The 21,897-nt window shown below is 42.4% G+C and overlaps 1 protein-coding gene across 7 annotated transcripts in view; it reads left to right on the top strand.

Moving 5' to 3' along the window:
* DPP6 (dipeptidyl peptidase like 6) overlaps positions 1–21,897 on the top strand; it is an 816,817-nt gene that overhangs the window by 561,219 nt on the left and 233,701 nt on the right. For all 7 annotated transcript variants that reach the window (XM_073334581.1, XM_073334585.1, XM_073334583.1 and 4 more), the window contains 2 exons: positions 13,081–13,175; positions 18,573–18,647. In XM_073334581.1, the coding sequence (XP_073190682.1) occupies positions 13,081–13,175; positions 18,573–18,647 (170 nt within the window). The remainder of the gene's footprint in view (positions 1–13,080; positions 13,176–18,572; positions 18,648–21,897) is intronic.

The raw sequence follows: 21,897 nt of genomic DNA, 5'->3' as shown, positions 1-21,897 counted from the left end.
AAACATTTCCTTCCATTGGTACGGCAACCGAAGCACCCTGCCGGCCTGAACATGAAGAGAAAGAGCGAAACGTCTTTTAACTGGCTTTGTGCTCTATCAGGACTGCTAACATCTGTAATACAGTTGGGAGCAGAGGCAAAGAGGTAAGGAAACGCACAGGGGGATTAAGAGAGCCAGCCGTGGGGTCACATTTTAATGAAAATTTATTCATAGATTCTGTTTCTTCTCGGTGTCAAATGGATTATTACATTTATGGGTAACACTTAGGGTCACATGCTCCACTGTGTGAAGGCAAGCTAAATGAGGCAGATAAGCCCCCATGCGTTCGGGAGTGAAAAGCAATGTCCCGGAGTGATGCTCCCACCAGCAGCCGACTGTTGGAGTCTCTCTGCCTGAGAACGGTGTGGATCTGGGGAAGTTTAAAAGGAGCAGCCACTACAAGGTGTCCTGGCCTATGAGATTACCTGCATAGGGTACGGCTGACCCATGGACTGAGTGCCATTTAGTTTCTGGGTGGAGATCAAAGTGTTGGTTTTAACCTAGCTTGCCCTAAACAATTTAGGGCCTGGTTACCTAAGGGACAGCTTCTCTTCCCTTGTCATAACACCACGTCTGGGAACTCCAGAGGCACTTGAGCTGACCACACCCTAGTTATAAAGGGAGGGGGCCTGTGCCAGGGCATTTCCAGGCAGATATCTCGGCTCTGGAACTTCCTTCTTGTGCTTGGTTGATTCACCACAAAGCTCACCTTTCCCCCAGGGGTTCTGTGAGGTTTGTGGATGGTTAGAGGTGGTTTTTGCTGTTGTTATTTTGGGGAGATTTTATATTGACCTGGATAGGTTGGGCAGTTTATGGGTGTGCTTGGGTGGGGGATTTTTGTTTGTGTATTTTTTGTCTATTTTAAGTATTTTGTACATGCTGCCATATTGTAAAAGCATCCAGAGCCAGGGTAGAGGCACTTCTGTGAAACTGAAATCGGGTCCCCGTTTCTCACCCGGATCTTTAGCGAGCACAGCTTTACCAAAGATGGATACACCTGAACTACAAAGCTGGGATCCCCATCCAAACCAGGGCTGTTCTGACCTGGGGGTTTGGTTCAGACCCTTAGAGCTAGCCGCATAATCTGTCTCTTAATCCGGAACTCCACCTCATCAAATTTTGGGTTTAAGACTTGGGTTTGGTCCCAGTTCTGCTCCGTATCTGGACAAACTAATCTTTTTCTAACTTGGATTTTCCAGGGTTTGGGATCAGACAAAAGATATAAATAGAATTTTGTAACTGATGTATATATTTTTCTAGGAGACCTCAGCCTCTCTTTTAACCTTGGACATGTAAATTTAAAAGGCTGCTAGATGCATGTAGATGGTGGGGGCTCTTTCCACCTTTAATTTGCCTGGGATATAATTGTTTTACTTGAATGCTGCCACTGAAAAAGCATCAGATTGTTGCAGTGGGTATGTGCTGCATTGAAGTGATGAATGATTAAAACTACTTCTTGCATAATAAAGCACACTCTGTCATGTTGTGCTTACTTAATGTACCAATGCAATGTGATATTCAGCAGTTAGCTAAATTACAGTAAATCACCTATTTAGAAAAGTTTTCATCTTAGCTCTTCATGCAAAAAGTGCTAAAGGCAGTAAAACGATAATGACCCATAATGCCAGAAAGATAAAAATGAGTTTCCTCCCAGAATGAAGGGCTGTACTCATGTTGTTGTGGGCAAGCTGTTCCCTGTTCCTAGCTGCTTCCTTACAGCAGTGTCTGGGAGTATATTAAAAGGTCGCTTATTTCTGCACTGCTGAGTAACAGCCCTCAAATAAAAGTCAGAGAGCCGAGGAATCCGCCTGGAAATGCCCAGGCACAGGCTCCCTCCCTTTTTAACTAGGGTGTGGTCAGCTCAAGTGCCACTGTAGGTCCCAGATGTGGTGCTATGGCAAGGGAAGAGAAGCTGTCCCTTAGCTAACCAGGCCCTTGCTTGTTGGCAGAGAGCGGAGCTGCGTTGAGGCTGGAGAACTGTGTTCCTAATGAGCTACACAGGGGGCACACCTCTGTGTGCCATGGAGGCCAGCTCCATTGGCCATCGTTCTGTAGCAATACTCATGAGTGGGGGAGATGGGGAGGTAAAATTGTGGGTGAGTCAAGGGTGTGCCTAGGCTGCGAGCTAGAAGTCCCCTGGTACATAGGTTCTCTGATTTCCTCATCCCCCACTGCAGAGCAGCTTTGGTGCCACCCCAAAGACTGGGTAGATGGGAGGAGTTCTCTCCCTTTCCTCGTTGTGTTTTTCCCAGCCTCTGATCAAGGTGCTTGGGATGTGCATTGGGTTGTGGATTCACCAGTAATTTGGGGGTTTAATTGTAATTGTTTGTGACTACACTTCATAGAAGATTGAAAGACACACTGCAGCATGGCTGGTAAAAATGAGACCTTAATTTTATAAGGCTTCATTGCAACACTCTGCTGTTCCAGCTTTGCCCACTTTTGGGGGCAAGCTATAGTTTTTGTTTATATGGATCACAAAGCAAGCATTTTAGCAGCACAAGGCTTAGTGAGCTTGTACCGTGTTATTTCTTGTTTGGCGTCATCTGAATCCTTGGTGCTATACTGAGGAACACACAATGGCTGCCCCTCAGAGAAACTCTGATGAGTCAGCTCTGCCTCCTTTGCACTGAGTTACTATGCAAGTTATCCCATTGATTGCAGCAAGAGAGGTACTACCCAAAGTGAGCAGTTAAGCCAGAACCAGACCTACACTCTAAAATATATAAAAATTTACAGCTTCTCATATCATGAATGCAGAATAAAATCAGTATTACTTTCTAAGCTTGGCTTCTTCACCATCCTGTTCTTGGACTTTCTCTTCCCACTCATTGCATTTCTATTAATCTCTCTGTTGTGTTTGTCTCCCACCAGACTTTCCCTAGTTCCCTTTTCTGTTGCTTTAAATTTCCTCTTCTTTGTACTTTGTCTCATTCTGTCCTTGTTTTCTCACAATCTAATTCCTCTGCTCTCGAAATCAATCAGTGGGAGCTGTGGTCGCTCTGCACCTTGCAGGATTGGGCCCGTTTGTATGGTACTTATCTGTGCGCTGATCACAGACAGAGCAGCCTCTTCACCTCAGCCTGTCATGCTTGCTATTTCTCATCACTCAGAAAACATTGTTTTGACTGGAATTCCCAAGCCCTTCACAATTTACATTCCATGTGTGCGTGTTCAGATGTCCAGGTGAATTGTTTGGCTGGAAGGTTGGCTGTTTTTAATCTGTAAGCCTATTGCAGACTCAGTGCTTGCAGGCTGCTTTATCACCTCAGTGGTTTGCTGAGAGAGGGCATGGTTACCTAGTGAATACAAATGGTACTCCATGCTACATGCAGCATTTCTAGGTTCAAAGTTTGCAGGTTCTGTTGCTATTGTGACAATAAAATGTTATTCTTTAGCATAAGAGCAGAAATGCAATTCCTCATACGCTGTAAGGCCTAAATCCCACAGGGCCTTAAATCCTCCCCCACAATGCACAGAGGCAACAGTGATCCCTTGGAGAGTTGCATCCCCCACTGTGGTGTGAACGGCTGCTGGATTTGTGTAGCCTTGGGTTGACTGCCTTATAGACTCATAGATATTAAGGTCAGAAGGGACCATTATGATCATCTAGTCTGACCTCCTGCATAATGCAGGTCACAGAATCTCACCCACCCACTCCTGCAATAAACCTCTCACCTATGTCTGAGCTATCCTCCATCCTGTCCCTGTCCCTGTCCCTTTTCTTCATCCTTTCCCCCAAGCCTTCTACGCATTGAGGTGCAAGGGCCTTGGTACCCTGTGCATGAGATTTTTGAATCCCACCTTCCCCCAGTGGATGGTAACTGCACTGCTTCTCAGGTCCCTGTGTCTGCTAAGGCAGTGTGGTAGGATTTGAGCCTGAAAATAACATAAATAGAAACCTCAATGGGAAAGAGGGAAGTAAAATATTTTTCTCTCATTTAGCCTCATTCCATTCCATTGCGTGAGTCATTTATTAATTCCCAATGAATATTAATACAGTCTGTGTCTCAAACACTATCTTACAGTCCTACATCCTGGCTGTTAGCTTGTTTGATTGTAAATGCTAACCGGGTAGGCCTGATTAACCCTTGACTGGGACAACATCAGGGAAATCCCAGGTAGGGGTAGGAATTGGCAGTGATGAGTCAGCAGATGGAACCTTCCCACTGCCATGGTGCTGAGCCACGCCTCCCTTCCCCTCACCCCCTTTCCTTCCTCCCCCCAACTCCCCACCCAGCGTCTTGGTATTAGGGGCCATTGCACCGCCGGAAGTTTTGTCTTTCAGATGCAATATAAAACCAAGGTCCTGACTGCTTGTGGTCATTAAAGATACTATGGCACCTTTCAGGAAGAGAACGGATATTAATATTGGTGTCTTGGCTCAACTCCAACTCAAATAATTACATTCTTCCTATCTGAAAAGTTCCTTTCCAGTTAGTATTGGACTCAGTAATTTCACTTCCTGTGAAGCTCACTGGATTCACTGAGAGAATTCTGTAAGTCTGTCAGATATTAACTATCAGCTAGTTAATGTGGCTAACATTAGTGGAAGCGGGATCTGTTGCAAATGTGCTCCTTCATGTGAGCTGCAATGGTGAGAAATACAACAAAAGATACCTTACCTTCTTCCGATGGTCCAACAACATTAGGTATGCCCAGTGAACAACTAAATCACAGCAGGTTACATTGCGTACTCCAGAATAACTTCAGCCATGAGAAAGCAGAGTCAAACTGCTCTTGTAGGGCGGTCTACAGCCTACTCTGTTGACATTGTCTAATTGTCATTGTCTTGAGATGTCATTTTTTCTTTGCGTGATTCTTGATTAGACCACTAATTAGGGCATTCTCTATCACAGACTGAACCTGTCCTAACAGTTCTAATGTGACTTTCTGGTTTTTACTGTGATGTCTGAAAAGTAGCTGCATGACAATTTTAGAATTTCTATTTTTATGCCTTTCAGTCATTTGTTGTGTTTGCTGAAGTCTGAAAAGGTAACAAAAGGCTACATTATTTTGTATTTATCTGGATGAAATTCTTATTGCTCTATATCATTGAACAAATAGTTATGCTCTCTAGAGACAAATAATGTAACAGGAAAATTCTTCTCAAAAGATTATCAGTCTCTCATGCATCTTGTGTTCCTATCTCTGAGCTATAATATTGGATGTTATTACTGTATCAGTTTAATATTGATAGAATGGTTGTAAAGCCATTATTTCTTCCTGTTCTTTGACACTGATGTAAATATTTGTCCCCTAGTCCAGACTGTAATTCCTTAGAACTTCTCATGTCCGGCTGTGGTCAACCTTATTTTTACCATGGGGTATCTGGAAGGATCACCGGCACAATATTTCAATAGAGGTCAGTTATTTGGCTGCCCAACTTGAGACGTCAGGAAGGCACCTGATTCTCAGACACCAGTGCTTAGCATTTTCTGAAAATAAAACCCGTTTAGGATGTGTTGAGTTGGACATCTGAAAATGGAGGCACCCAAAATCACTAACGAAATTTTGAGCCACAGTGCAGTGTACCACCCCTTTAAGTGGGAGCTCTGCGTTTCTTCTTGGTTCATACTAATGGAGAGGAAGCAGGATGTGCTGCAAGAGAGTACAGAGTTGACAGAGTCCTGGGTAACCAATCTAACGGACACACACACACACACACAAGAAAGGAAACTGTTGCTGACAAATGATGTCATGCATTGGTTACCCACAACTCTTTCAGGTTTGAAGTTAAAATTCACTTAATTTCAAAGAAATATGGATACCCATTTAGTATGGTTGCCATAAAAAGTAAATGTAATCAGAGAGTGTCATCTTTTAGGTTGCTTGTGACCCCTGGGTTGTGCTTGGATATGTCCAAAGGGCATTTAGAAGCACAAATGTCCTTTTAACTATTGCCTTGTAAAACATACATTAAATTGTGTTGGCATAATGATTTCTTTCATTAGTTTCTCTGCATCTCTCATTGTGTTCTTCTGCGGAATTTTTCTGGCTTGTGGCTAAAAAGGGCACAGAATATTGGGCCTTGTAAGCTGGCAGAAATCCATAATAAACTGTGTAACGACTTAAAATGTGTTAAATGATTCTCAGTGGACACTCTCTTCGCTGACAGGATCTTTTGGCAGATGATTTGAAGGGTGGCTCTGGAAGAACAAATCATTAAATTGATATAAGTCCATCTAGTCAATTGGTATCTCTATAAAACATGGACTTAGGTGCACACAGTCCCTAAAATGATATTAACTGAAGCCTTTGTTGTTGTTGTTGCTGGTGGTTGTTCAAGAATATATACGTTGCTCTCCATTTGTATACAGCTCACTCTGGGTTGTTTTTTTTAATCAAGGGCGAAATCCTGGGCCTGGTCTACACTTAAAAGTTTTACCAATGTAGCCATCCATGTGTTACCAGATTTGCCCATTACTTTGCGGTTTGCTCATTTATTAGGGTTACTCTTCGTGGGGAGAGGGGGTTCTGTATTTCTATCAATGTACTGCCTGTGTCCCTTGTGTTCTCATATGGAGCTCTACTTCTCCCTGCTGCAAGTTCCCTCCCTATGGAGCTGTCCTGCAGGAGCTAGGTTCCCCAGGGCTGGGTTCTTCCAGCCCCAGAATCAGATGGACACACACACATTAACAGAGCACGTCTGAGAGGACGAGTTAATCAGCACTCCCAAGGTGACCCCTTATATGTCCCTGGACTCAGTAAGCTGGGTCTAGCAGCACTTCCAAGCTGTCACCGTCATAGGCCCTTGGACTCAGCAGGCTGGATCGAGCAGCACCTACCTCCAAGCTGTCACCCTCACATGCCATGGGCACCGCACCAGAATAGAGCACGCCTGAGCCGGTTGGGTCAAGCAGCACTTTCAAGCTGCCACCCTTATATGCCCCTGGACTCAGCACGTCCTTCTCCCCACTTTCACGTTACAATTGTTCTGGTAGTAACCCACCGGATGAGCAAACCCCACAGGGTTTTTGGGCGCTGCAGGGATCTTTAGCTTAGGTATGAGGAGTGTTGCTGCAGAGAGAGAGAGAGAAGCAACCAGCTTAACCATGAAAGTTATTTCTTGCTAGGTAATAACCATACAAGGGGAGTCAAACAAACAAAACAGTTATAATATTAAGTCTAACTTAAATTTGATTATAAAAGTCAGGTTTAGAAAACTATAACTGATCGCACAAGTCAGGGTCAGAAGGCTGTACTTAGAGAGAGAGCTGGGTTCTCACCACTCCGTGAAGCTTGAATCGATCAGGGGTCCCAGGTGGTGGTGGTAGCTAAGGGTCTGGAATGCTGGAGTCAGGCAGAGCCCCCAGGACGATCAGTCAGGAGAGGATGAAGTCCCAATGAAACTGATGCAGATTTTGGATCCAAGCAAAAGAGCACTTACTTGAGCATGGGTAGGAGTTTTTGTAGGGAAAGAACAATGGTTCAAGGGAGAACACTAGGTTTGTTTGTGGGTAAACTGATGGCTCAAGGGAGTATACCAAAGTTGTTTTGTTCAGGCTAGACAATAGGAATGGATCATTCCTGGCTATGGATAGCGTTCCTTCGAGGGAGCTCACAATGCAGTTAGGCAACTTCAGTATTTTGGATACCAATAAAGGATTTATTACTAGAATTGGTCTGATAACTACTGAGCTGGGTGTGTGCAGGCATGGGTTCATTAACATCTGGAGCAGAGATTCCCCATCATGCAGTGCTTCCCTGCTTTTCTGGTCCCAGAGTTCCGTGTGGTTCTTGCCTTGGAATCGCTGTTCTCCGTTCTGTATGCTAATGGGGATGCCTCCCTGTCCCATCTTCGATGCAATTGAGGCTAGGGGAGTTTCCTTAATCCTGTCACCCTTGTCTGGAGGGGTTTAGGTGGGTCTCCCACTCCCTTTTCACTGCTTTTTCTAAGTCTTTCTTCTGATCGGCGTTGGTTCAAGCAGAGGCTGTGTCGGGGTGGGGGGAGAGGTCTTTCGTGAGTCAGACAGGCTGGATACTGCGCCCTGGTTCCCGAAGAACACAGAGCTGGTAGGTAACACATGTCAGTTAGGGGGCTGATTTTTAAAAAAAAAATTTTTAACCAAGAAAGCTACACCAGTAAAAGCCCCAGTGTAGATGCAGTTTTACTGGTATAACTGTGCTCATACTAGTGTAGCTTCAACTGGTGAGAGGAACCAATTTAAGCGATACTAGTATGAGCACTTGTATACCGATATAACTTCAGCCACACGAATTGGTCTTGCGAGTTTAACTACACTGGTATTAGTATACCAGCAAAACCTTCGCATTGTAGGCACGGCCTGGCTCTTTTTACTCATACAAGGAGTTCCGTGGATTCAGTGGGACTACATGCAGGTGTAAGATTAGCAGGATCTGTCCTATGTGTTTATTCAATCTAGGAGAGGTCATGATGGTACATTAGAGGTTCACTTGTTCATCTTATGTGCAGTGAAGCAGGTCTATACTGAATTCTTAGATTTAGGACAATGTGTGGGAAGGTTTAATAATTTACAGCATCAGTAACTTTAAAAAAAACCATACCCGTGCAGATAAAAAGCCTTCAGAAGAGGAGGTGGGTAATCATGAAGCTTCCCTTTTAAGGAATGAAGCCAAATTAGTTGTGGCCTGTTGTATTTCAATAAAGGCAAGTTCTGCACTGTAGACATTGAGCCCTCAACAGCAAAATTTTCACCTAAGTCCAATTTTTGAAAGAGACATAGGCACTTAGGATCCAAAGTCTCCTTGACTTTCAGTGGGTTTGAATTCAATTGTTTGAGACTGTGAGTTGATTTCAGTGGCAATTAAGTATCTAAGCAGGTTAGGCACCTAAATCCCCTTGAAATAAATTGAATTCAACAGGATAGGTGCTTTTGGAAATCCTAGTAGGTGCCTTTCTGTATCTGTACCTGTGGGCCTCTAAATACCTTTGATAATCTGGTTTTAAGGCCCTTTTGAAAATTTTACTCCAAGTCCTTACCCAATCCTGCTCCATTGAAATCAATGGGAGTTTGACTGTTGACTTTACTGGAGCAGGATCTGGCCCCTGTTGTGTCCAACAAGTAGAAGCTTCATGTAAGGTTATGCACAATCCTTATGCACTGGGTAGCAGAATATCTCAAGTCCTGTGTGTGCCCTTTCTCTTACGTTCAAGTGTATAGAATGAATAAAAGAGTCAGGGCGTGGGCAGAGGATGGCCATGTTTGAGGAGGCAGGGACTTCAGAAGGATACTCAGCCTGCTGCTAAGACTAATTCCTGCTTCCCAGCACACTCACTAATGCAGAATTGGGTTCTGTGGCATTGTCTGGTTTTCATGTCATTGTGCCTTTACCTTGTGCCAATACTCTCAGTGCTCCACACTTGTATTATACAGGGTCAACCCATAAGGTTATTTCTGAACACTTTTGTCATCATCAATAATGGAGAAATGTGAATTTTTTTTAGAAATTCTTTCAAATGGTCAATTTCCTGGAAGTTGGACGAGGGGGAGGAGTAATCTAAGTGACCTAAACTTCTGACTGCTGGAAGTTGAGACTGGCTGATGGGATAGATCACTCGAAATTGCCCTGTTCTGTTCACTCCCACTGGCCACTGTCAGAAGACAGGGTACTGGACTAGATGGACCATTGGTCTGACCCACTGGGGCCATTCTTATGTTCTAACTCTGCTGTTCAAGAAATCCATTATATTGTGGAATAAACAGCATTATGCCTAAAAATTACAATTTTTCAGCAACATTTACACTGAATAGCAGCCACACCGAAAGGCAGATGTAAACAATGAGATTCAGTGATGACCTTTATCAACTGTAGTGACAGCTATTAATCAGACTGCAAATTCTCATCAGTTCGCTGAACAGAATTCATTAGAGACAAAGATTACTGTGTTGCTTTTGTCTTTGATTGAGGTACGTCCCATTAAAAAGAATAGTCTTTTACCGGAACAAATCACACATTTCAAAACAAAAGCCTAATATTATTCATTGATTTGTTTGATGACTAAGATAACCTGACTAGAAGACTAGCTAAAACTTATTGTGTTTTGCCTGGAACACAGTGTGGATCAATTTGTTCTTCCTTTAAGCAAACCAATTTTCTGTTCATTAAATTGGACCCTTTATCGATGGCCTGTTCTGAATATAATAGCAAGATATAGAGCCTTGACAAATGAATGCTGGTTTTCTCTTTTTAAAATGTGTTTTAGTAGTGCTAGAAACACACAGAAGAGATTAACACAAGATTTTAAGCTTGTTAAATTTTTAGGCAAGTTTACTACTTCCAGCTATGGAATAGCATTTACATAGTAACCTTGAAGATTTACAGTTCATTAAAGCATTTTGTTTTCATTAGGGTAAGTGTAACCAGGGAAATAAGGAGTAATAAAAGTTTAGTAGAGATTTCATTAGGGAGAGCAATATAATTCTTGTCAGTTTGTGTTATGGTCTGAGAAATAAGTACTAATTATTAATAAACCTACAGACCCATTTGATTAATAATATACTTCACCTATGTGTTCAAAAGGATTGAAGTTCTGGAACAGCCTTCCCAGGGGAGCAATGTGGGCAAAACACCTAACTGGCTTCAAGACTGAGCTTGATAAGTTTATGGAGGGGATGGTATGATGAGACTGCTTACAATGGCATGTAGCCGATCTGCGACTGCTAGCAGCAAATACCTACAGTGGCCAGTGATGGGACACTAGATGGGGAGGACTCTGAATTACTACAGAGAATTCTTTCCCAGGTATCTGACTGGTGGGTCTTGCCCACATGCTCAGGATCTAACTGATCGCCATATTTGGGGTTGGGAAGGAATTTTCTCCTGATCAGATTGGCAGAAACCCTGCGGGAAGTGACCCTTCCTCTGTAGCATGGGACACAGATCACTTGCAGATTTAAACTAGTTGTAAATGGTGAATTTCCTGTAACTTGAAGTCTTTAAACCATGATTTGAGGACTTCAATAACTCAGATGGAGGTTACGGATCTATTACAGGAGTGGGTGACCTGCAATGTGCAGGAGGTCAGACTAGATGATCATGATGGTCCCTTCTGACCTTAAGGTCTCTGAGTCAAGCTTCCAGTTGGGGGTCAGGGTTTAATAATCAATTTACTTAGAAATTAGAAAATATCTTAATACTTTGAATGGTGTATCTGACCACACTTAAAGTTGGCCTGTTGTATACTGAATAGAATATATAATTGAAAGATCTCGCACGTTGCTACATAACACAACGACGAGTCCGGTGGCACCTTAAAGACTAGCAGATTTATTTGGGCGTAAGCTTTCGTGGGTAAAAACCCACTTCTTCAGATGCATGGAGTGAAAATTACAGATACAAGCATAAATATACTGGCACATGAAGAGAAGGGAGTACTTTACAAGTGGAGAACCAGTGTTGACAAGGCCAATTCAATCAGGGTGGATGTGGTCCACCCCAATAATTGATGAGGAGGTGTCAATACCAAGAGAAATTGGTATTGACATCTTGGTATCTCTTGGTATACTTATTTTATACATTATGCCAATTAAATTTCAATGGTATTTTATTCAAATGGAGAAGATGGTTTGCAAGCAGATATAGAAATATGCTAAGCAACGTTACTTATACTAATAATGTTGTACACTTAAACAATACTTTCTATCCAGAATAGAGGTGCATAGAGCAGATGGCTTTTGAATTTGGATTAGATTTAGTCTAGAATTTGAGGCCAGAATAAGGCTAGAGTTTAGATTCAGGTTTGGATTTGACAGTCTTGGAATCTTGTGAGCTGTTCTCATAAGACTTTGCCCCAAGCTGGTAGAATTCTCATGAGACTACCTGATCACATTGGGCTGAAATCTCTTAAATGCGGTTGCATCCAAAACAAAAAAAGGCTTCACTTGGCCCAGGCTAGGGTTTAAATTAGTGAAAGGAGAAGTTGAGGGAACAATCAGCTCCCTTCCTCCCCAAGCTAGTCAATGGGGGGCTAGTATCAGAGGGGAAGCTGTGTTAGTCTGTATCCACAAAAACAATGAGGAGTCCGGTGGCACCTTAAAGACCAACAGACTTATTTGGGCATAAGCTTTCATGGGTAAAAAACCCCACTTCTTCAGATGCAGTGGGGTTTTTTACCCACAAAAGCTTATGCCCAAATGAATCTGTTAGTCTTTAAGGTGCCACCGGACTCCTCAAATGAGTGGCTAGAAACTCTGAAGGGGAGGGGCACCCCCTGCATCCCCTCAGCGTGTATTCTCCTCCCCCTTCAACTGGGACTGTCCCAGTCATTGCCGGATCGATCAATTTCCCCACCTGTTGAGGCAGGTTTGTGGCATTTTAAGACAGGAAGTGAAGAATTGCTTCCCTAATTTAAACTGGAAGGGGGAATTTAGGCAGCTAGAATAATAGCCCAAGTTCTTAATTCAGCTAGGTCTGAAAAGTGTCATGGGATCTTTTAATGATAAAGTGGTCAGGACCTCAGTTTTAGGTTTTATTTGAAAGGTGCAGTCTCCAGCAGCATGCTCCACTGGAATGCAAGGACATTACTGACTCTAGAGAAGAGATCTACCTTCAAACACCCTTTTGTGCAGTACCATGATTTTTCTCCGGTGTTCTCCCATCAAAGTACTGATCAAGCCCAACCCTCATCTAAAGGACCCTCACAAACCTCACGACCTTCCTGTCATTGCTTTGACCTGGCTTTCTGTAAAATAAACGTGTAGCACTCTCCCTCCTGCTCTGCGCATGTCTATGTGTATATAATTAAAAAATCGGAACGAAAACACTTCCCTGCACACATTTCTCCCCCTGGACAGAGGATGAGAGAACAGAAACATCACAGATGTTAGTCATGTTACTTAATGCACTTCTGGAAGGAACTCAGAGACAACAGTCATGAGCAGGTTTTTAGACCCTATACAGAATAGATTAGAATAAGTGTGGTATAAGAACACTAAATAGAATAGAAACTAGCAGTTCTTTTTGGGACAAATCCATAGTTAGTTCTACATAAATAAACAACTTTGCTGGCTAAAATCTGTCCAATTTCCTTAATGTTCTTTTTTCTTTTTCCTGCAGATAAAGAATTCATTTATAGAAACCAGAATGGCACTGTGATCCTGCGGAATGTTGAAACAAACAATTCAATGGTATTAATAGAAAACAAAAAAATCGTAAGTATCTTCTTTAATAAGCAGAATAATTTCACAGTTTTCTTGCATTCAGGTCAATAAAGTAGAAAATGATGTTTAATTTTCAACTTCATGTATTGCCAAACAGAATACTATGGACTAAGCAACTACAGATAATGTGAAATAGAATCTGTGCTTTCTTTATTAAGCCAGAAGCTCAGTTTCCTTCTGTTTGCAGAAAACTCTCTACTACAGGTATTTGAAGCAAGCCTTGCATATCATATGTCGCTGAAAGAGAAATACCTTAGGCTTTTACACAGTTACTTTAAAGAACTTTGCAATTATATATTTATAATTTGCTTTACACTGCTAGGACTGATTCTTTCCCCCCTCCCCACACACACAAATATTTCTTCAAACACTTGGGAGATGCTGATTTCATTTGCACAGAGTTTGAACTGGAATGAAATTATTAAAAGAAATTTTGTTTAAAACATCTGGAGCAATGTAATGGGGTTACTGCATGTCAGGTTACAGGGAAAAATCAAATGGGTTATGGGAATAAGGTGTTAGTAAGGGGTTCCTGTAGTAAGTTGAGAGAACCAATTGATGCATAAGACAGAATTGTATCTATGTAGAAGATAATGGAAAAGTTTTGTAACATTAAATCATATTCCAAATTAACCCAGCATGATGACGAAGCTAACATGTTAAATACCAGAATATTATCAACACTTGCTGTAAAAATGAATAGATCTAGTTAGTAAAAGACAATTGCCTGACATTAAAAGTACACTTGTATTTACAGCGGTAATGAAAGATGAACCTCATTGTCGTTCTAAAATTAATGCTCATGCATTTGAGCTGAAGACATTCTGGATGAGAAGCTAATACTGCAAATTAATATCATTCACCACTCCACTATAGACAAGAGATCCCTGTCACTTTGGATGACCTGTTCTGCCTATCTCATCTCTACCGTGCACTCTGGTTCAGATCATTCCCACACAATTGTAACCGTCAAGGGGACACCAGAGGCATTTAAACACCTCAGTCAGGAACACGATATAAATACCTATCTAAACTGGTGTGAAAGGTGCAGAAGACCTCAAACCCCAAAACTGTATTGGAGGGAGCAGAACTGAATATCAGTGGCATCTTGCCTTCTTCTCTGATGTTGTGAAAGCCCTTCTGGAGATATAACCCTGATAGGATTAACTCTTCTAGTCATTCATCCCCTCCTGCTGCGTTTTTGAGGCCAGGCAAGGATGAGGAGACACAGCAGCAATGCTCTAATGGTTTTTAAACTTTACTGCAGCCTGCACCCCTTTGGTTCTCAAAATATATTCTCGCACCCCTTATCAAAAATTGTTGAAGTAGGTCAGTTCTTTAAACCTAGATATATTTTTGTTTGTATATTACAGTAATCGTTAAAAATATATCATGTTAATAAATACATAGGTTTGATTAAACAAAGTAGTTGTATTTATGTGCCTGTGCTTAATTTGTGTTTTCGATGATTAACCTTCTAAAAATATCTGGCATGTCTCGCACCCCCAGAAAGGGCATCTCGCACCCCCAGGGAGTGCATGCACCCCAGGTTAAGAACCACTGCTACATGGAGTTGCCTTGGAAGGCAGAAAGCAAGGTGGCTTGGGGGATATTGCTGAGAGTCTGATCCTCTGTGCAGATGCCCCAGTCCTCTGCTAATACATCCAGATATGTAGAATTTCTCCCTTTTGCTGCACCCGAATCCCTTCAGAAAAGACTATGTAGCAGAAAGCCTGCTGCCTCAAAGCTACAGTGTTTATTACCTAACTTTCCCCCCCATATAGGAGGGATTGGGCTTTCTCTTATCCATATGCACCATCCTCCCCATGCTAAGCCATTTTGCTCTAAGTTGCACTGACTGGAAACATCCTTCAAGAGGCCATTTTGCCAGCCAACAATCGCATTCCCATATGCAGGGGAATCCCCACATGGCTGGTAGAGCTGCTTTTCTGCCTGCTTTGCAGGGCTGGAATGGTGCAAAACACCATCAAAGAATCCACTGCCCTTTGGCATCAAACTTTTGTTCCTCTAAGTTTTGGTGCAGTCAAAGGTTCTTCTCCTTCCAAGATCCCAGAAATATGTCTGGTCACAAAAGCAGAACAAAGCTAAGGTACGTTTAACATAATTGCCTAACAGCTATTAAAAAGAGCACTGGAAATTGTGGACTGAATTTTGCCACCCAACCCCCCCGCCCCCAAGAAAGCCTTGTTCAGAAACCTGTTTGGCTTCAAGAAAATACTAAAACCACATTCCATATTGACTTCACGCTGCAGTAATCTCAAATTTCCTCATACATAGTTCTAGCACAGTGTCAATGTGTTAAATATGCCTAAAAGATCTGCCTAAAAGCAATATTGAGGTACTGTCTTCAAGCTTTTTATCATTGTGCTATATCCAGCTTTAAAGGCCACATGTTTTCATTTTACCTTCACACCTTGCTACGTCTCCGAGGCTGTACTGTTTTACCATAACTTTGTCCACAAGCAGACACTGCATAGCTAATTACGTCAATGACTGATTCCCTGGCACCTTTACAAAGTAAACCACAGAAATTCAGTTGAACCACAGAAATTCATATCAGGGAGCTAAGAAGGGGAGAATAAATAAACCGCATCTGCCTTCAAGGACATACCACTAGTGTCCTGATGTGTATTTTAGACCTGTGGAATAAGGGTTTGGTCGTGGTTTTCATGTTTCAGCTTGCAACAGAGCCAATAGTCATCCAGCTCTTTCTTTGTTTAGTAGTGCAACTCTACAATATGACAAATATTTCATGCTTTCCTCCTAGGAAACCCCCATGTTTTTTTTTTTCCCTATTCATTTCCCACCAGCCTCAAAGGCCACATGCTGAGGTGCCTCTGTTCCCTGACAATGACTGTTGAATGGAATTTTCTCCAGAACCTATCGGTTGTGCCTTTCGGGTCAGTGCGGAGCACGGTCACACAGTATATGCTCCCTCTAATATGGCCTAAGAGCACCATCAGCCCATGAACAGACCGAGGCTTGTTTTCATCCATTCTCTGCATGACAGCACCACGTGTTGGATCTAGACCAGTAGGCTGTCTCTGTTGAATACTTTCTGCCAACTGCATATAATAATTGTTCCTATAACTGCTCTATGCTGTTATTCCCACGGAGAGCATCATCTGTGCTCTGTGTAGAGGAATAGACTAGATTCCTTTAATAGCTGACTCTTCTTAGCTGAATTCATATGAGTTTTATTTTCTATGGCTTCAAATAGCCTTTCACTGTCTGCTTTTTATTCCATAGGTTCTTAGTTTTTGGCCATACCATAAAAGAAAGATAGTCTCCAGACTAGCTCTCCTTCCAACCCCCAATCCCCTACTACTTTGATTTCCCCCCCAAAAATATTTAATTCTGCAGATCACCAACGTGGGTTCTCCAGCCCAATTGATGGCAGTCCATGGACCTGGTATGAGAACCCCGCTCTACCTTATTCAGATGTTACAATAACACTGTGACTTGCAATAACTTTTGATGGTAAGGTATGCAGGACCTCACACAATATTCTGAATGTGGCTTCCTTTGTTTGGCTCTAGAAGATCTTCCTCTCTATTACATTGGGCCCCTGTCTCTAAACTCTGCAGAGCTGTATTCGCTTACTCTTTACTGCTTCTCGTGCCCTGTGCTGGAGGTTTTAGATCTGTTCTTTGTGGAAGAGCCTTTTCCCATGTGCTGTTTTATCATATAGCCACTGAAGGAACATCTAATTTTTGATTGTTTTTCCTTTGTCTCACTACCTCAAACTGTATTGTATAAGCATCGTATCTGTTTATGCTTCTAGACTGCCTAGTTTGTCATGGATTTTATTATCCATCTTATTTACATTGACTTATTCCTTCTATCCCATCCACCCCCTTCTTTCATCCTAGTCTTGTGTCAGAACTACTTTCATTGTCTTGGCACAGATTCCTTCCTTCGCATTATTAATATATCAGCAAACAAACTCTGTCTTTATGCTGACAGTGCTGCCTGGCACACTCCTACAGACACCCCTCTAGTCTAAACTGCTTTCAGTTCTCACTGCCCTCTGCCTTTGGATAGCTCATCTGATTCTTAATGCACTCGTGCAACTCGAACCCGCTCTCTGACCTTGTGAAGGACTTTTTTGTGTGATACCGTCCGCTTGCACTATGTCCAAGATCCTACTTCATTGTGTTTCTTGGTAATATCTCAAAGAATTCTGTCCAATTTGTTATGTGGAAGAAAAGGATTTAAAAGCATGAGGATAAAAGACATATTAGAGTGACCTCTCTTTGGCCTGTTGGAGCTGGCACTGCATATTAAAACCACAGAGGAAAGGGGAAGGGACATCCTGCACTAGACAAATTTATAAGCAGAGGAGGGAAGAGACATCTCCAGACCAGTATCAGGAGCTGCTGTATATTAACGGTAATGCTAGGGCTAATTTTAGTCATGGCCCTCAGGAAAGGCTGGCACGTAAACTACATCACCCCAGAACCAACCTTGGGAGACATGGTGACTCAGAGACCCCTGTGAGGAACAATCCCTACTCTGATTCTGCATTGCTCTCACTAGGGGTGGGTGGCAGTATGTTTTATGGTTGGCCTGTACCAGCAGTGATTTACTATTCCTCCACCCCTGTTTGGTGGCTCAGATACCTCGACCAGTGACTGTGGATAATTGGGTGGAACCAAGGCTTTTCCTATTGCTTCTCATTCACTTCCTGCCCTTCAGCTACAGGGAGGAAGTAAAAAAATAAGTAGGCCTGTTTACTCCTATGCTGTCAGCTCCAAGATAGCCTGCATAGGCATGCAAGGGGGGTTCTTACTCCATGGGGCAGGCACATAACCCAAGTCACAATGTAGCTTTTATGCAGCACCAGCAGTGTGTTGGGCATGTCCCAGGTATAGAAGATGGCAGGGGTTCCTGCCTCAGGAGTTTACAAACAAAGGAGAAGACAACAACACAGGCTCAGCCTCTGAGGGGAAGAGAAGGACAGAGTCCTCTCCAGTTTTTACTATCCTGTGTTTTCTGTCCCCATCCTGACATGCATTTGCACCTACTTCCCACTCCATCAGCTTTTTGCATAGGACTACACATATGTGGTACTGTAGATGGATCTTAGTGTGAGGGAAGGAAATGAGCAGGGGAGAAAAACACATGAGTGAGACATGGTACTGTGCCTCCACAGGGTGTGCAGGTGTAAGGGCATATGCACAGATGTGTATAATCTGTTCACCTTTTTATCAAGACAAAGTAGGATTTACAAGTGTCTTCTAAAAAAATGAAGTCAGACAATACTTCCCTCCCTCCCTCCCCCCATGACGAGCATGAAAATAGTTTGACATATGAGGCTTTAGAACTACAAAATCTCTTGTATTTTAACATCTGATTATTTTTTAGGAGTCCTTAAAGGCCATTCGCTATGAAGTGTCACCTGATCGGGAGTATGCGCTTTACGCATTTGACGTTGAACCAGTAAGTACATCGATTTCATCGACAATATACATTAAAAATTAATCACTTTTTCCCTTTGATTCTGATACAATATTTAATTTCATTCATCATTACAAAACAAAGAAAGAAAGAAAAGCCCCTCACTGCCATAAAATATATCCTCCAGGTGTGTGTCACTGCCATCTAATAGAGGGGAAAGGTATAAATAACACCATGGGGTAACACTGTCAATGCCAGAGTTTTATAAGGTTTGGGAGCGAGATTGTAAGGATATGTCTTTGCTACAAGGATTTCTGTTCCCCTTTAGTGTAATTCTTTTCCATGACTCCTTTCTCAGTCACTCTATAAATTTCTTCCTAAGAGCAAAAAGCAACTGTCAGTGTCTCCCACAACTGAAATAATACATTAATTATAGTATCACTGTTCCCAGCGCTGCAGTAAGGTTGAGCTATTACTTTCATTATAAAGCCCTTTTTTCAGAGATTTATACATAAATCATCCATAAAAATTCACCCCAGGCTACTACTAAGTTTTAGATTAGGGGTTTTTTTTTTAATTTTTTCAAGTTAAAAGGAAAAAAACCTGTAGTTTGGTCACTTTTAAATGATCATTAAATAAGAGGAAACGAGACATTGCCTGGCTCCGGATGCTCTTTTTGGGCTTCCATAATGTTTCGTTTTCCTTTTAAACCTTGTATGTATAAAATCTGAAAGTTCTGAATGATGGGTGTGTGGTCCTATCTGGGGATGCTATAAGCATACAAGTTTTGCTTTCAGAGTTTACAGTAGCACCAGAACCTCACAGTGGAAATCATTCAGTCTGTGCCTGTTGTGGAGGGGTTGTTGTTTTTTTTCCTGTATAATGACATAATTACCCAAAGGACCAGCACGTTTCTGCGGCTTTAGTCGAGGTTGTAACCCTGGTTCTCATTTCACTTAGTCCAATATCTTCGTTGGAGTTATTCCTAGTCCCCAGTGGAGTAAGGAACAGGAGAGTCATGCCTGGTGCTGTTAGATAAAGGTCAGGTAAAATTGTGGTGGAATCTTTAAAGGTGATTTTAAAGGCTGCTTGATGTGGGATGCTGCCTGGTGGAAAATGGTCCTTAGCGCAGATTTCACTGTATGCTACTTTGCAACCTTTCTTACTGTACATTTCCCCAGAAGGTTAGTACAGTTCAGAGTGAGCCATTCCAGACTTTGGAAGGGAATAGAAATTTCTTAAATTAAAAAATACTGACACTGTGAAAACTGCCTAATGCTATGCTTACCCAAGCAAGCAGAATCTGCACCCTCTGGCCGGTGTCTCTGATAATTATGACAGATATGGAGTAAAAGAGTGGATTAGATACTGCCAGTAAAAATGCTGGGCCCACATTGTCCCCTTTTGGGGTTAAACATCATGAAAAGGCTCGGGGGGAAAAAACTCCCACGATGTGTCTTAGTTTTCTTCAAATTCTTCTGAGAGTGAGGGTGGAGTTTGCATCCCTGCATAAGAAGCAGCAAAGCCAACAGATCCCCATTCTCCTGAAATCTGCACAGACCTCAGAAGATATACAAGAGGCCAGGATCCTTTTACACAGTAGCTCTGTGACTCTACCCGGTTCTCTGTGACTTGCCCAGTTCAGGGGCCGTTGCAGATCAAACCAGGTTCCCTGTTTTCAGCAGAATTCCTGTTGTAAGGGAGAGGCAAGGTGCATTCCTTCCACTGGCCCCCTCCCCTCTCCACATTTGCAACCTCAGTTCCATGAAGGGTTCTCAGTAGGCTCCCAGGCAGGAGTTTGACAGTGGTGTGGAGGTGGAGAACCCTGCCCAAGGATGGATGGATGGATGGATGGATGGATGGATGGAGGATTCTGTCCGCATGCAGAAGTAAGGAGCACCATCTCTTCATGGTTTGCGCTCCCTCCTGATGCCTCATGCCATCAGAAAAGGAAAATGCTAGGTTTAAGGATGGAGAGTCACCCTTTGCAAAGATGTCAGAATGTTTCACACTTGTGATTTTACAGCCATTTGTATGTAATCTGTATCTCTGCTTTTACTGCCATGATCCCTGTTTACAAATCTGGACTCGTAAGTTAGGATGCTCCTTTCTAAATTTGAATGTTCAAAGGATTTTTTAGGTATCACAAGCAGTTATTTGGGCATCTAAGTGCTGATCTGCATTACTAGATGTGACATTAGGCCTCCAACCTTGTAACTTGTTCTCTACAACATGGTCATATATGAGATTATTATAGCAACAGTTTCCTATTCAAGAGTATTTGTATGTTCAGTAGAAACCTCCAGTTCTTAAAGGGAGCTGCACGGGTTCCTTATTTTGCATCCTGAAAGATTATTGAATTTTGCTCTTGAGTAATGTACCCATAAACCATGTTTGTGGCTCCTTGATTAGCGGAATGTAGCTAACTATTCAGTTAATTCTCCAGATATATTGTCATTTTATATATAGACTGCAATTGTAAATGACTGCACATATTAGTAAACTTTTCTCACTTACTGTCTTAGGATCGGATGAAATTAAAATTGTGTTGGTTTCTATAATGCAAAAGCTCCAAGTAATTGATTCCTGGGAATTTTGGTGGTTGTTTGTGATGCAAAAGTCAAAAAGGAGATTTCAGTGAAACTGTTAGAAACATTTTCATCATATTTCAGTTTAAATCTACAAATCTTTTCAAAACAGATTTTTGCTTATACATATATAATCACTTAGCATTTGAAAATTACTAGGTTATTCTTTATATTTTTGATCATTAGAGTATGATACAGTACATTTTAGATATATGTTTTGTATTGTGACAGGGTCAGGCCACATGGCTACAGGAGAGTAATTTTTTTTTGAAGCAAAAAAGGTGGTTTTTTTTTATTTGCATAACACACTTACAAAACAAAACAACAGCATATTCAATGTGTAACACAGCAACCAATCACAATTGTTTTCTCATTAGCTTTAGGGGAGGGAAGTGTTCAAGCTTGCCTGGGCCCAGAGCGGGGGGTTTCCTCGACTCTCGTGGTCTTCCACCCTTCCGAGTTACCTGGTGGCCCAGAGCGAGGGGGCTTCATCGACTCTCAAGGTCTGCCACCCCCTCGAGTTACCTGGCGCCACGCCCGAGTGTCACCAACAGTTCCCTCTTCTGAAAGCACCCAACAAAAGGGGCCGGCTGTGGGGTGGACAACCCGGAGGGAGGCACGTGCACCCACGTGAGAAAGGACCCCTCTAAGGTGGTGGTGTCCGCAGCAGCAATGGCTGGGGCTGGGGTCCCTTACTCTCTCCC

Source organism: Lepidochelys kempii, chromosome 2 (assembly GCF_965140265.1).
Source record: "Lepidochelys kempii isolate rLepKem1 chromosome 2, rLepKem1.hap2, whole genome shotgun sequence".
In the NCBI taxonomy this organism is placed as follows: Eukaryota; Metazoa; Chordata; order Testudines; family Cheloniidae; genus Lepidochelys; species Lepidochelys kempii.
This window is presented reverse-complemented; position numbering and strand designations above follow the sequence as displayed.